We start from the raw sequence: 16,497 nt of genomic DNA on the forward strand, positions 1-16,497 counted from the left end.
CTCTGTATGACAAAATTGTGAAATATTCTGACTGATATATTTTTTTACATGTAGATTTGTGTTATACGACTATACTATGTTTATTTTACCAGGTAAAGAACATTGAGCTTTATAGCTCTATTTATTACACGCTTTCTATTAACTGTCTGTTATTGTTGTCGTTGTATCCTCAAATCTTGTAACTCAATTTTAACCCACTTCCCAATGTGGTATTGACTGCAAACTTGGTATACTTATGTCATACTGATGACAATACTATATTCTATCATAAAAGATAGCTTTCTTTAGAGTCTCGTCTCAAAACGTTGTGTTGCTGTCTCTGGTGTGGACCAATCAGTTTCAAAGTCCATGCATATATTATCAGAGTACGTTTTTTGTTTGCATTCTGACCACAAGCATTGTGGTTAATGCAGACACGATTCCTTGAAAAAGGTTTCAGTTTGGTGTTTTAACATCTTAACACCTGTTTTGTTGCCAGAAAAAAGGGTTAAACCTATTCTCATATTTTGGTACTGGCAAAGGAGGTCCCATGATGTAGAAACTGTTTGAGTTATAAGAATAGCATCAACAGTAAACATATAGAGTTATATATTACGTCTGGCAATGCTGAGAATACGATTCAGTTTCAGATTTTCACCAGTAGGCCTGTTAAATACAGTTAGAAAAGTATTGGTCAATAATGGTGGTAGTGATTGGGAATAATTGAGTTTGGATCAGGGAGTCAACAAAGCCCAGAGTAGATGGATTAGCGAGTAGCTCTGCCTCGTTGAACAAAACGAATAATGCACGTGAAGATCACCATCGTCAGCGATGATCTATCCTCTGCTGGATGAAGCCCTCCCAAAATTGTTGCCGTTTCTCACTCGCTCGCGATGCACGAATCCATCTGGCTCCGGAACAAGAGTTGAACCTCTGCTCCATCTCTGCGAACGTTTTCTCGGGCATGTTCCCTCCTTTTGTTGCCACTCTGTCGTTAGCCTCGACCACTGGCTATCTCATCTTTTCTAAGCGGTGTTTCTTCACCAAGCCGACTCTTGATAAATGGTCAAACGATGCCTATAACTTGCCTTTGCTGTTCTCTTATCGAAGTGTTTCTCATTTTTGTCTCTCATAATTCCAAACGTGCACATCTACTTGCTTCATATGTGCCCCTTTGAGCTGTTATTCAATGTTCTTTGTAAAGGGCCATGCCATTAGTTCTGGTGAAAATGTTAAACGCCATACGAAAGAAGCTACAAGGACATTGTTGGATAACTTAAGAAGGCCGCTAAATAATATTTGGCCGAAGATAAAAATAAGCAAAAACATCATGCACAACAATTTCGATAAACAAATCATAAATGTCAAGGAGAGACACAAATGGAAAGCACGTAAGAGTATATATATATACACATACCTAGGGAAGCTATTGAAGGTAAACCGGGATTAAAGCTATGAAATAAACAGGCAGGCAAACAGCAGGTAGGGAGCGCTATTGGAACTGAACTTTATAATGAAAATCAACATAGCAATGTGCCTAAATAAGGAAATTGTAATCAGTGTAATTACCTGCAATAATATATGGAGCAGGAACATGCCTGTTGACATCTTTTGTTAAATTCCATAGTCTTACTAGCAGGTAGTGTTTTGTCAAATTCCAACGGGGCCGATTAAAGCCAATTGTATGAATCTCAATACAATTCTTTGCTGTAGCCATTTCATTCATTAAACACATAATCGAAATCTCTTTTTTTGTCAAATATAGGCAGGTCATTTTGATAAGTTGTGTTGCTTCCCAAATTAAGCCAATGCCTAAATATCTGGGATATTAATAGCGGACATTATGGCTTCACATAGAATCTTGATCATGTGTGTTGTGTACGCATGATTACGTGGAACAAAGTATGGGTGTACGTGCACAGCTGTATGTGTACCCGTAGGTGTGTACTGTACACATGTGAGTGAACAGACCACTGCGTATGGACGTGCGTGTGCGCGTCTGCTAGGAGCGACACACGCAGTAGCATTCCCACCCTTTCACATTTACAAGGCTCCTCCACTCACAACAAATATAACACCCATAAAACGATAACAGTGGGCAGCTGCAGACAGGACTGCTGCTCAGTGGCCTTGTGCGAGGGTCCCGAGATGAAGAGCCATGAAAGGGAATGAGAGTTTCTGTGGGGTAGAGTGGAGGGGTCCCTTCGTTGGAGGAGAGAGGGGGAGGGAGAGGAGGCCCCTTGGTGGTCGAGTGGTCTCAATGTATTAGAGATCTCCGAGGTAGAGGAGAAGGCCTCCAGTTAAGAGAGAGAATTATTTTGGCAGAGAATAGGTTTCCTTGGTGAAGGAAAAATCATCTCGGTCAGTGGTCGGCAATTTGCGGTTCCGAAGCCGAATGCGGCTCTTTAAGGACTGCTTTGTGACGTTATTTATAAAGGACCACCGTTCTCAAAATCACATGCATTGTGGCTCTTGAGATATTGAGATTTTTTTTTACTGAATTCGAAAAGAAATTATCTTCTTGTTATTTTGGTTGCCGACCCCTGATTTAGGTGAAGAGGAGTCTCTTAGGATGAGCAATAAGACCCCCGTGGAGGGGATACCCCTCTGGTGGAGGTGAGTCATTTGTGCTGGATGAAAGGTCGTCTCTATTGGAAAATTTGCCTGAAAATAACCAGCAAAATTCCCATTAGGGTAGGAGGCTCTTCAAGGAAGATACAACCCCCAAAAAAAGATAAGCAGCTTGTACGTTGTAGATACATACCCAGGCTGTGTATTACAAGATATTCGATACGAGTTCGATGCGCCATTATTAAGAGAGAATACATCTAGAAATGATGGTCAAGTGTGTCACTATGGCACTCGTGTGAAGTCAACGTGACGTCACTTCACAGCAGTTCCACGCTCCAATGTAGCGACGTCATTGTAGCATCACCGCCGAGCGCCCGACGGTGATGTTATATTTTTTATTTTATTTTCAATAATAAAACTTTAAACTCGTGTCAGATGGCACACAACCTAGGTTCAGACCTGCAAGATAAGTGCCATCCATTTCTTGAGGTACACCTGCCTTCAATTGGTTAGGGTATCCAGAGTTGTAACGAAGACCCTCAGTTGGTGGTGGGGTGTAGGACAGTGGGGGGGGGGGCTCTAGACGGAGCTGTGGACCCCCAGGCGACGGGCCCTGCGGGGTGAGGAGCTTGGGGCCCAGGAGGGGCCGCCCATGTATGCCGCTTGGCGCGAGTACTGGAGGAGCAGCTCTGCTCTGGACAGACCCGGAGTCGGTCGCACAGCTTCCAGGCGGCGCAGTATGAGCTGTACACAACATGAACGAGGACATCAACGTCACTGTGAATTGTGCACCACTGTGTCCTCTCTATACAATAGCTGTCCCCAGTGTTATGTAGAGCTTCTTGAGATCCGGTTGTATTAGAAGCTGCATGTAAATTAAAATTATTGTACTGTAACTGAGGCTGAGCATGAAAATCACCACTTTTGCAACACCTAGAAGCTTTAAGTTACATTTAATATTTAATAAAATAATAACGTAAGCCTATTGTCAATCCACTGGTGGATAAAGACCTTCTCACGCTAAGTTGCTCCTCATAGGCCATATGAAAGAATAAGCCATGGAGATAATTTTACTCTACTTCACCATGCTGGTCAGTGTGGATTGGTGAAGCGGGGAGAAGATAACCAGGCCAGATATCACTGGCAACTGATATTAGCTGTAGTCAGGAATCAAACTCAAGGCACTGAGGTCATATTGAACCACAGCGCCACGGTCATGAATAGAGGCGGCAAAAACACTGACAAATCCACAACCAACATAACCAACATCAACACACAATTATCACGAGTACCATAACCACCGTTACTATCATCACCACCATTTACAATATCAACCCCACTATCAATGGAACCATAATGTCAATAGCACCAGTCACCACTATCAACAACACCGCCACCATAAACATTGTGAACTTTGACATCACCTGCAAGTCAGTATCAACACTACGATTTATAGCAGCACAATCACCATCACCACAAACATTTCCTCGACCATTAATTGCCTGATTGCTCCATGTATTATAAGCAATAAAACTCAACATATTTCTCTTCATAGCACATCACATAACACGTGCTATGACGAAGAGCCATTGCCCAAAACATCGCCAACTGCTGCACGTATTAATTCAATTTTAAGGCAGTGTTATTGATGAATCCGTTGAGTTTCATTGTTTTTGTACCTGTGCACCTCTGTTAACGCAGCATCACGAAAAAAATCATATTTAATAAGTAGATACGTTTTCTTTTGTATTGATGATGATGTCCGTGAAAGTGGAATTGGACATTTGGCTTACTCAAACGAATTGGTTTAAACAGTGCTTATGATGGTGGCGTTAATAATCGTGTGGATAATTATGTTTCTTGCATACAAATATAGGCCCAGTATTTGTGTGTATGCCAATGACCAAATCACCCGGAATGTGCCCTGTCTCTTCATATTTCAGAAGCTAAGCAGACTTGAGCCTGGGTAGTGCTTCAATAGGTGGCTACTGCATGCTAGGCTCACTTTGGCAACGCGGGGCTGTGTTACATAGTGGCGAGCAGAGAGCACGCCCTATTCCCCCTGCCTTCAATAACCCGCACTGACCAGCATGGTGAAGTACGGTCAAGTAACCCCCACGATCCGCAATGAAGTCCTCTACCAGCAGTGGATGAACGGAATATCCACGTCCGGTACATGTACGTGTGGCGCCACCATGTGGCGATAATTGTATACGTTGGTGGCAATGCTGACGGTTGTGGTGGTGGTGAATGTAACGGTGATGATGATGATGGTGTTGGTTGTACATCTGTCAGTGGCGTTTGGGTGAATGTAACACTTGTGTGGCTCCAGTAACTATATTGATGGCTGCATTCATGAGCAGAGTCGTCTCGTCCATGGTGTTGGTATCGGTGGTGATAGTCTTTATGGGTTGCGTATTTCTATAATGACGAATCACTCAGAATCTGTCTGCCAGTTCTTGGAAAACGAAGGGGTTCAGCCTGCTTAGCGCTGAGTGTTGTAGGCCTGGGCAGCAAGGTGTATCACAATATACAGTATTCGTTAAAATGATCTGTATGGTGCTTTCACAGCTATCCCATCATATTTGAGGATTTTCTCTGGGTTCTCCATATGACCGCTTGCATTGCTGTTTCACGGTCCGGTCTACCAGGTGGGCATGTCTGTGGGCATGTCGGTGGGCATGTTGGTGGGCATGTTGGTGGGCATGTTGGTGGGCATCTTGGTGGGCATGTTAGTGGGCATGTTGGTGGGCATGTTAGTGGGCATGTTGGTGGGCATGTTAGTGTGCATGTTGGTGGGCATGTTGGTGGGCATGTTAGTGGGCATCTTGGTGGGCATGTTAGTGGGCATGTTGGTGGGCATGTCAGTGGGCATGTTGGTGGGCATGTTGGTGGGCATGTTGGTGGGCATCTTGGTGGGCATGTTAGTGGGCATGTTGGTGGGCATGTTAGTGGGCATGTTGGTGGGCATGTTAGTGGGCATGTTGGTGGACATGTTAGTGGGCATGTTGGTGGGCATGTTGGTGGGCATGTTAGTGGGCATCTTGGTGGGCATGTTAGTGGGCATGTTGGTGGGCATGTCAGTGGGCATGTTGGTGGGCATGTTGGTGCGCATGTTGGTGGGCATCTTGGTGGGCATGTTAGTGGGCATGTTGGTGGGCATGTCGGTGGGCATGTTGGTGGGCATGTCAGTGGGCATGTTGGTGGGCATCTTGTTGGGCATGTTAGTGGGCACGGTCTCTTATCCATAAAACAGGTTTTTTTTTTGGGTTAGGTCGCGTAAATATGTGTCGTTAAACCTGCCAGCACCCTACACAGCCAATAAAGATTGTAAAATCTGAGTACTCGGATATTGGAAATTATGTTAATGATGTTGATGCGGAGATAGATGGTGATGATATTAATCATGATGATGTTTGCCTTTATGTTGTAGTGCTGTTGGTGGTGTTGATGGTGATGGGTATGATGGTGTGTATGGTTATGTTTCATCAGTTCTCACCATGTTCTCCTCCTGAATTCTGCGAAGTGCCCTCTCCCGTGTCACAGCTGTGTGGTACGGTCTGCTGGGAACCATAACGACACTCCCACTTCCTAGTGGTACAGCCCACACACACACACAAGGTACATTTTCCTGCTGGACTATACAAATGGAAAAATAAAGGAGGGTCAAGCATAATTTCGGGATCACATATGAATATCCGAGTCCTCCTCTGGGGTTTTGAATGGACTGTGGGGCCTTCCCATAATAGTGCATGTGTGGTGGTGTAACTTAGACCTACAATTTGTAAATGTTGTTGTCAGTTGAATTGTACTTCAAAAAGTCAACAGACTGATATCTTTGGATTGTGTGCCTACAGTAACACATCTCGTTAATCATGCAATCTACTGGTGGTGAAGGATGTCAGACAAAACCCAGTGATGACCCTTCTGGGAGAACCCGCAGCAGAGGGCGAACGAGATCCGACATTGATAAAAAATAAATCACACTTCCTCTTTATGCCAACCTTATGAAGTAGCTTCACAGTTTACGTCACTCTCCTGATTGATAGTTATATCGTTTGGAGCCGTACAATACTGATATACCCCTTACATGCGTGGCCTTGTAGCTGCGTGGTTTCGCAATAATACCGTAATGATAAATACAATTTTGCGAATCGGTCACAATGTTTGATTGAGAACTCGGAGGCGCAGAGCGAGAGCTCAAAGTCCCTGACACGCCACCAGCCTGAACAGGTGAGCCTTGAGCTGCTGCTTAAAGGTTGACGCTGAATGGAATAGCCCCGTGCTTGAGCAGACCCACACCTGAGTGTCCTTTTACTTGAATGGTTCAATATCCAGATGGGGGCCTTGGATAAGAAAGTAGAACTCTCACATGGGGGTCATGAGGTGCTTTACTTATGGCCTCGTGCCTGCGTTGGGATGCACCTGCACAGCCTCCATACCTGCACGGCGGACGGGCGGGGGCAGTGGTGGCAGGGACAGGTGGCATAGGCGCTCAAGCAGTCGCTGGTTGTCGCGGTCGATTCTGCGCACCTGCTCCTCGCTGAACGAGTAGTTGGAGCGCAGTGGACGGCGCACGTTGCCGTAGGCACTCGCCCGCAGGACTGGCGACGCGGGGACACAGCGAGCCCCGGTGAGCGGGGAGGAGGGGCGGCACGAGGAGACATGGGAGAGGCACAGGGGGGCATTGAGGAACCACAGATGTCATTGGCAAACAGGGGACAATGGAGGGTTAAGGGAGGTAAAGGGGTGACGTAAAGGGGAACACAATGGGGAATGTTGGAAATACAGGGGCATCGTCAACAGTCGTAGGGGCACAACGTGATGTAGAAGGGACGTTTAGGTGTGGTAAAGAAGACGTGTGATGAGGGGAGGCGAGTCTTGGCGCACTATGACGTGGTGAGCTGAGTGATGATCAAGTTTGGTGAGTTGCTGCGCTGAGTGGTGCAGAGGGGTTTGGTGAGATTTGGTGAAACTGAATGAGGCCAAATAAAGCGCATCATTGGCAATTGTGGTGTATTGCTCCTGGTCACTGATGTTCACTCACATCGTTGAGTTTACACGTGTGCATCTTAGCTGCGTGATTTCCTTTGATGCTTCGAACCATGTTTGTTGTTCATTGTTTTTGCCACATTAATCGCAGTTTGATTTCGTTTTGAAGCCGTTTCATTGTCACTACTTTAATTACGTTTCGGTTGTGTCGCACTTTGTGACCTTACGTGTCATCATCATTATCGTCAGTATGTTTAAATTGCAAACATTATGATGATGGTGATGTGTAGTGAAGTGTGGTGAAGAACGGTGAAGTGTGGTGAGATGTGGTGTGGCAAGGTGAGGTGTGGCGAGGCACGGTGAGGTGTGGTGAGACACTGAAGTGTGGTGAGATGTGGTGTGACAAGGTGAGATGTGGTGAGGCACGGTGAGGTGTGGTGAGGCACGGTGAAGTGTGGTGAGGCGTGGTGTGACAAGGTGAGATGTGGTGAGGCACGGTGAGGTGTGGTGAGGCACGGTGAAGTGTGGTGAGGCGTGGTGTGGCAAGGTGAGGTGTGGTGAGGCACGGTGAGGTGTGGAGAGGCACGGTGAGGTGTGGTGAGACACTGAAGTGTGGTGAGGTGTGGTGTGACAAAGTGAGATGTGGTGAGGCACGGTGAGGTGTGGTGAGGCACGGTGAGGTGTGGTGAGATACTGAAGTGTGGTGAGGTGTGGTGTGACAAGGTGAGGTGTGGTGAGGCAAGGTGAGGCACGGTGAGGTGTGGCAAAGCACGGCGAGGGGTGGTGAGGTTAGGTGTGGTGAGACACTGTGAAGTATGGTGAGGTGTGACGAGGTGAGGGGTGATGAGGCACGATGAGGCAAGGTGAGGTACGTTGAGGAGTGGTGATGCATGGTGAGGTGTGGTGAGACACTGTGAAGTATGGTGAGGTGTGACGAGGTGAGGGGTGGTGAGGCACGGTGAGGCAAGGTGAGCTCCACTCACCTCGGCTGGTGGCCGAGCTGCCCTCTCCAGGTGCCCGCCGAGTCTTGGGCCGTGTCTCCATAGCAACTACAGCCTTGAGCAGGTGGTTGAGATCCTCAGCCTCGCTGAGCACGCGCGAGCTGCGGTACCCACCACCCGACTGACCCTTGGTAAATAATTAGTCAAACATCACGCAATTAGTCCACCACTCCTCAATTAGTCGATTGCCACAAGATGAATTACTCCTATGGTGAGTAATGTGGTGCTTATGGGAGAAAACACGTGTCCCTCGACAAACCCATACACACACTCAAAACTCACTACGGATAGGTCTGAAACATGATCTATACTGGCTCCGAAAAGCCCCTCATTATTCTGTTTCCAGGTCATTTGATTTTCATTGGATAAAATTTCAGAGTGTACACCAACATACCGTACTGGATAAATAAACCCTTTATAATGACTGATTTCCTGTTCGACTTACTACGACAGATCGTATTGCACTTGCCAAATGAGCAATTTTGAATCGGCTCTGATTACACCCACTCACGTGATTTAGATCGGTACCATAATGTGACTCCAAACCAATCTCCTCTGGGTTTCCACAGATCCAATCCTGGTTGGGCATTTGAACTTATCCTGATCAATTGTGATTTGGTTTTAATGTATTGCAAAACAATGTACTGTGCAATACTTTTAGGCTTAAATGATATAACTACAGAAAATCCACGTCTTTTTTGAAGTAACACAACGTTAATCAAAAAATACTGGCTGAATCCTCATGTTTTTTTCAGGGGTGTCCGACATTAAGATATTTGGCCAATTCCATTACATGTTTTGCTTTGTGTAGGATACCAGATTACCCAGAAAACCCCACACATATGTAAAAAGTTCCAACACATATAAAGTTATGAAGGGCTGTCTATTAAGCATATCAAACATATACAGCATCTGTCTCTGGAGTCACCAATCGCTTAAACCCTTTTATGTCGCCTTCTTCCCTTCAAACCGTCGTCACCCTACAGCGGATATCACCCGCATGATTAATTTTTCCCGCCAGTGATCAGCCGGGGTGAAACCAACCAATAGGCGTGCGTTCTCCTAGCCCTGCCCCCTTTTGCTGGCGAGAACCAATCAGCGGGACCCGAGGTGAGCTTTTAAATTTTACACATACAAGGAGTTACATACATACAAACATACACGTTTCTTACAAATGGGTTTATGAACCCACCTGCATACTGAATTCTGATGGCCACCATACTGTTGAGTGCATTCGGGAGTCTTGCACCCTACGATTAGCGCGGTTGGCTACGTAGGGTGCAAAATAAGTTAAACATAAACACAAAGCCTATATGATCCACCAGGACTTTCCTCTGAACTGCTGAATTACAGACGTGTGTCATGGCTCCATCATACCGTGAAAGATTCCATTCATGCATCTAATTGTGACTACTTAAGCCTCTCTTCTACGAGTAAATAAAAGCATTAATGGATTTGTGAATCCAATCTTGACTCGTGCAGGTGCTATTGATCTGATTACGAAACAATAGAAAAATAATAAAATGGTGACTCCTGCAGCCATTAAAAAAAAATCCAACAAGGTGAGATCGTAAAAATAGAATCAAATCTGCCGATCAGGTCGACGTCACGTGATATCGATCGCGCTTCTTTCAAATCCCACGTACTCTTAATCAGGTAGTACCAATGCTCACCTCCACACCGGATGAGAGAGGTGACAGAGTGGACGAGGAGGAGATGGCCGAAGAGGATGACTGCTTTGTCGTTTTCACCGGTTTTGCCTGTAGGCATACCCATCAGTTGCTCCGGTTAACACGAATGCTGCTTTGACATTCATTCAGTGACAACGGCATGGACATCGCCAGTAGACCTATTTAAACATTTTCCTGACAGTGTAGCAGAAATATATTGTACTCACCTCATTTACTGGCTATTTCTGCTGAAAGCGAAACTGTTACACAGTTGACAAGTATGTTGGCCAGGCCACAACATTGATCATCCAAAATAAGGGTAAAACTGTAATATGGATGTAATGTATGGTAGCACAGCTGTACTACAATGTGCTACATTATGAGAGTTAAACTAATTGCCTACTTCCTTTACTACCGCAATGTCTCTGCAAAGGCAACATTTTCAGCTTTTTAAGTCTGGTGCTGAAGAAAGGAGCTGTGACGCACATATTATACATAAATACCTCTGCTAGGCTTGAAAGTCATTATGGGTCTCTCCCATAATATTTGCGCCTCCGATTAGCACGGTTGGCTATGTACGGCGCCAAATAATTTCAACATACATACATAATTCTGGGCAGCCGAGAATTTTTTTTACAACAGCGTGCACTATTTTATCAGTCACGGGGCTCTGAACTTATGCTTACTCATTAATTATCCGAACATGAATTTTAAAACAAGCCCTAGATTTTTTTCTGCCAAAGGGTAATGCTTAACCAACCAATCCCTGACGACACCCTACAGAGATGAACACCGCACCGTGTCATGTGTCTGGATGGTCGGAGGGGCAGCGAAGAGTGTGGTGTTTTTTTTTTACCGTAGAGCAGATTGCAGGAGCCTGCCAAATGTCTGCCTTCCTGTCTTGTTTCTTTGACGCCTTCGCCTGCCGCGGCGATCGTGGGCCACCATCTAGGCTGTCGGATGTCGACTTCATGACTGGGCTCGGCTTCCTGAGACCCTGTGCCTTCGCCGGTGGCACCGTGTGGTCCTCCTCGTCGGAGCTAGAACTGTCGTTCTTGACGCTGGCACCAGCCCTGGTTCCATGCTCTTCACGACTCTGCGAGGCCTGGCTTCGAGCTCTAGACCCTGTGCTCTTTTTGGATTTCGCGCTGGTCCGTGACGCGATGCTCTTCTTGGACGCGGTGCTGCTTCTGGACTTGACGGTGTCGCTTGACGAATCTCTGTAGGATCTGGCACTGCCCTGGGAACTGCTACGCCCCCTTGACCTTGCGCCATTTGGTGAATTCGCATGATCCGGAGGCTTCCCGTGGTCCGCTGACTGCGTACGAAACGGCGATTGAGCTCCACGTTCTGATTTGGTTTCATCTTCCAATTTTCCATCGCTTTCCGACTTGGCGTCATCTTCCATTTTCTTTTCTGATTTCACATCATCTTCAATTTTGGCACTATTTTGAGCCGTTCTGCCATCTATCGATTTTCTGTCATCCGTGGAACTGTCCTCGTCACTGCTGCTGCTGCTGCTCGTGCTGCTTCCTCTGCTCCTGTTGCTCTCGTGGCTCTCCGCTTCCGCGCGTGGAGTCGTCTCAATGTCGTCACCCTCCTCCTTGTGGCCCCTGGTTGCCGAGGTGTCCTCTCCACTAGCAGTATCGAGTTTCGCATCCTTTGCTGGCTCCCCAGCCCGTACCCTTGGGGACGCCCCACCTTCCGCATCCTCATTCACGCTATCGCTGTCACTCTTGTCGCCAAAAGTCACTTGTCTCACCTGGAGGGAGGTAATGAGTGTCCAGTTAATTAAGCTGCCTCTCAGTCTCTACACTGCATTTACAGATGTTGGCTTTATCCGGGTCAAATCTGTAAATGATGATGAAACCCATCATAACAGAATCGTAACCAGGGGCCATAGGTATGGAGCCATGAGACATATGTCTGGTCTGGATAAATTCCCCTGAGCTTAATTCACAACTACAGTAGTGATGTAGTGATTACTGAATTTGATTATTGGTGAATTTTAGAATCATAAATGCGGACTTTCATCCTGAAATAATCAAATAACACTAAATACTATACAAGGCCAGTTATGTGTAGATGGATAAGGGGCCATCCATAAATGACGTAACGTGATTTTGGACGATTTTTGACCCCCCCCTCCTTTGTCACACGGCGTCACAAAAAGTCAGACCCCCCTTCAAATATGACGTCACAAAGCTCTGCCCCCCCCAAAAAAATAAAACATGCTTCAAATCGCTTTAAACTATTGTCATTGTAGTGCGTATTTAATGTGGCGCTGCACTCTGATGTTGTAGGAGAAAACATGTATTTAAAAGTATATTTAATTAAGTAGAACGTGTTGTCTATATTTATTTAAAGTTGCGCATTTTGATGTGACGTCACATTTCTCACCCCCCCCCCCGTCACACATTGTCACAATGTCTGAACCCCCCCCCCCCCCAGGTGCGTGACGTCATTTATGGACGGCCCCTAAATGCAAAATTATTTATCAAATTTACCAAACATGAAACAGGGCCTTAGGTATTAATAATACATCCTAATAATCCTTTATAAATCAGTCTGGCTCTCCAAGTCTTGACGATTAACACTGCCACAGATCCATATGAACAGTAAGGCATGCCTTTGGTTATAAACCCCAATGATGAATCTTAAAGGTGGTTACTTGAATATCTATAGTGTCTCAACACTACGAAAAATTATCTGAGGATACCAGAGATGGCAACATATGAACCCAAACAGCATATACAGCCAAAAATAAGAATTTAAAAAATGCCCGACAGAAATATGTTAAATAAACAGCAGCAGAAAAACAACACAGCCACATACACGCTGTCTCAACCGCAACGGCACACAGAGAGAGGGTGAATAACACTGCAGCGTATAATGCATAGCTTGATGCCACGTCGTCTCTATGCAACCATGGAAGATACCTCCTGTCTCAATGGACTCTTGACCCAGTCAAACAAGCCAACAATTGTCTACGTGTATAGTTCGTGGATATTATAACGTGCGAAGCAGTCTGGCCCTCCGTGCAAAGAGTTCAGATCGTATGTGTACACAGATGAACAACGATGTCAATCCACTGCTGGATGAGGGACTCAACCACACTTTGTTGCGGGTCGTGGTTATTTTGACTACGATAATTTCGGCGGCCTATGACCGCCTTATTTTAACTCTTGCGGAGGGCTTTTCTCACCCCCCCCCCCCGCCCAATGTGTGTAAATTCTACTGACTCTATTGTATGTAGGGTGTGTAGGCATTTATTTTGGAGGGGGGAGTGAAAAAATTGGAAGGGGGGTCGACAATTTTTGTGGACCCCCCCAATTTCTATAACTTTTTGATTCAGGCCTTCTGAAATGTTATTTTTATTTATTTGACGGACAAACGGAACGCCGGGCTTTTACAATAGATATCAAGCAGGTCCTCGACTTAGGAACGCAGGTACTTCACTAAGCTGGCCAGTGCTGGCTGGCTTTGATGAAGGTGAGAAACATCTCCAGACGAAAGACGCCCAGTACAGAAAACGTATTTGGCTACACTGCCCTCTGCTGACCACCCTGAAGCCAAGCAGCAGCCTCCGAACAAACAACCTGTTGGTGCATATTCTTTGGTTCTTTTGGTAAAGTCACGTAGATAGAAAAAAATCAAAGTAAATAAAAAAATGACGTTTAGAAACGTCGTAATTTTTCGAATAAAAGTAAATTAAAAAAAATAACGACGTTTCGAAACGTCGTAATTTTTTATTAACTTTTATTTTTTTATATCTACGTGGCTTTACCGAAAGAACCAAAGAATATGAAATCCTGAAGTCACGAAAGTTTGAAGTCAAAAATCTGTTGGTGCATGTTTGGTCTCCTTTAATCATCCTCGCATTATCCGGGCTCAAACCTGCTTAGCTTCCAAGATCTGACGAGATCGGTGCACATTCGGGGTGATTTGCTTCACAGACAATTTGCATCGTAATTTACACAAATACAATGAGACGCCCACTTTTGACCTCAGCAATTATAACATGTGTAACACACACACACACAGGGGCGGAGAGGGGGGGGGGTGACCAGCACCACGCCCGGTCGCCTTTGTCTCCCCATGCACTAATGTTTACACACCGCACCAAGTAATCATTTGAGGCTGAGTCAACCTAGAGGAGGTCCGGTTCAGATCATCGTCACTGGCGTTGGCACACACAGACAACCACACAGCTGGACACGCACCGACGACGTCGAACCGTGCGGGGGCAACTCACCGGCACAGGCGTGTGGCCTCCAACGTGGTTCTCAGCCCTCGGGGTCCCAGTCCCTGGTTGGTCCCTTGGAGTCTCCGGCTCCTTGGTCCCAGGCCCCCTGCCCCCCGCCTCCGAGTCGCTGCTGAAGAACGCGTGATCCACGTCCCCACGCAGGCTGCTGTCGCTCTCCATAGCGATGCAGCTGCTGCTGATGATGTTGTTGTTGTCTGTGATTGCTTGCAGCTGCTGCTGATGTTGTTGATGTTGTTGTTGTCTGTGATTGCTTGCAGCTGCTGCCTCCCTGCTGTCTTCTCTACTGCTGCCTTGGTGCTGCTGATGCTGCTGTTGTTGTTGTCTGTGATTGCTTGCAGCTGCTGCCTCCCTGCTGTCTTCTCTACTGCTGCCTTGGTGCTTCTGCTGTTGTTGTTGTCTGTGATTGCTTGCTACTGCTGCCTCCCTGCTGTCTCCTCTACTGCTGCCTTGGTGCTGCTGATGCTGCTGTTGATGTTGTTGTTGTCTGTGATTGCTTGCTACAGCTGCTGCGTCTACCGCTACGGCTGCTGTTGATGCAAATGCTGCGGCTGTATTCCACTGCTGCTACAGCTTAACGCTGCTGGTAGAGCTCCTGCTGCAAGTGATAATATCGCCTCTTGCGACTGCTGTTTCACTGGCACAGCTCAAGCCGCCTCTACTGGATCCTCCTGCTAATGCTGATACAGATAATGATGTTGCTGCTGATACAGATAATGCTGCTGCTATTAATACACCTCCTGACGTCTCTCTCTGCTGTCACAATTACTGGGGTCTCAGTGCTTTGTGGCACAGTGACCGCTGCCCATTAATCTCGCTGATGCAGCTATTGCTGCTGCTGCTGCTGATACAGCTGCGGCTGATACAGCTGCTGCTGCAGATACAGCTGCTGCTGATGCAGCTACTACAGTCTCTCACTACGGCTGGCGCAGCTACAGATATCTCAACACTGCTGCTGTTACTGCTGCATCCAAGTCTCTTTTCGCGCTCGCCGCTGGCCTTGTCAACAGCGGACACTTTGCCGTCCGCTTTCGCTATATCGTCGCTGTCACCGCTGTTCCTGATCGAACAGGGGGGGCACTAACAGCATCCAGCTGCCGCCGCTCGACGTTTCCCTTGCTGTCACTGCCGCAGGGCGTCCCACTTTGCCGCGTATCGATTTCACGGCGGACCGACTCAGAGTGGCTTCTTCAGACAGCCGCCAGCCGCCTCGTCAACTCGTCGAGTGCCGGCGTGGACGTGATTTGCGTTGCCGTGGCGACCGCCGCGCCGGAAGCGACGCCGCGCGCGCACGTGGCGTGACGTCACGTGCACGCGGGTCGCCCTGGCAAGCTTGTCGAACCGTGGCACGTGTCCGAAACTCGTTGTCGACCCGATGCCGGTGGTGGAAATTCCACGTTCTTATGGCTTACAGCGCGGGGTGGTGTTTTGATTGGCAGCTAGAAATTATTCTTTTTTTACCCGTGGCACGCACGACGGGATATGATGCTGGAAATTCCACGTTCTTATGGCTTAAAGCGTGGGGTGGTGTTTTGATTGCCAGCTAGCAATTTTTTTTTACACGTGGCACATACGACAAGATAGGGTGCTGGAAATTCCACATTCTCATGGATTACAACATAAGGTGGTGTTTGATTGCCAACTAGCAATTTTATATATTTCGTTTTTACCCGTGGCACACACAACGGTATAGGGCAGCAGTAGAGTCGATGATATAATATAATGGGGAAAAAGGAAAAGGGACGAGAGAAGAGAAAGAATGGGCGGTGGTGGCTACGCACGTGGCCTGTCATCCAGAACTGTGGAGGTGAAGGTTGGTGGATCACGCGAATGTTGTGAAACTCCTGTGGGCGCTTCGAGGAGGTGTCCTCCTACCGTGGCGGCCTGGCTTACCAGGAGAAGACAATACGGCAAATGTTGACGAACAAAATATCGCTTTAGTTCTTGGATAGAATGTTGCCCCATAGTTCGCGTGGATTGTCTCCCACGTGTATACACTTCTTAATTGTGTGATAATTTA

The 16,497-nt window shown here is 46.8% G+C and overlaps 1 protein-coding gene across 1 annotated transcript; it reads right to left on the bottom strand.

Annotated features, from left to right (window-relative positions):
* Nucleotides 1-135: 135 nt before the first annotated feature.
* Nucleotides 136-15,702, bottom strand: LOC144932671 (uncharacterized). Its single transcript, XM_078856986.1, has 7 exons — nucleotides 14,469-15,702; nucleotides 11,070-11,975; nucleotides 10,217-10,303; nucleotides 8,526-8,670; nucleotides 6,993-7,154; nucleotides 6,050-6,141; nucleotides 136-3,294 (listed from the first exon to the last, which is right to left on the bottom strand). Exons 1-7 carry the CDS (start codon nucleotides 14,637-14,639, stop codon nucleotides 3,130-3,132), a joined length of 1,728 nt encoding a protein of 575 aa, XP_078713112.1. The 5' UTR covers nucleotides 14,640-15,702; the 3' UTR covers nucleotides 136-3,129.
* Nucleotides 15,703-16,497: the final 795 nt, after the last annotated feature.

This window comes from Lampetra fluviatilis, chromosome 5 (assembly GCF_964198595.1).
Source record: "Lampetra fluviatilis chromosome 5, kcLamFluv1.1, whole genome shotgun sequence".
Classification (NCBI taxonomy): Eukaryota; Metazoa; Chordata; class Hyperoartia; order Petromyzontiformes; family Petromyzontidae; genus Lampetra; species Lampetra fluviatilis.

What these genes read in the sequence shown, in the direction of transcription:
- LOC144932671 (XM_078856986.1), bottom strand. Translation starts at nt 14,639, where the DNA reads ATGGAGAGCGACAGCAGCCTGCGTGGGGACGTGGATCACGCGTTCTTC. An exon ending in CTCCTGCAATCTGCTCTACG is followed by an intron (nt 10,304 to 11,069) that starts GTAAAAAAAAAA and finishes GTATGCCTACAG; the next exon opens with GCAAAACCGGTGAAAACGAC. An exon ending in CAGCTCGGCCACCAGCCGAG is followed by an intron (nt 7,155 to 8,525) that starts GTGAGTGGAGCT and finishes CCGCGTCGCCAG; the next exon opens with TCCTGCGGGCGAGTGCCTAC.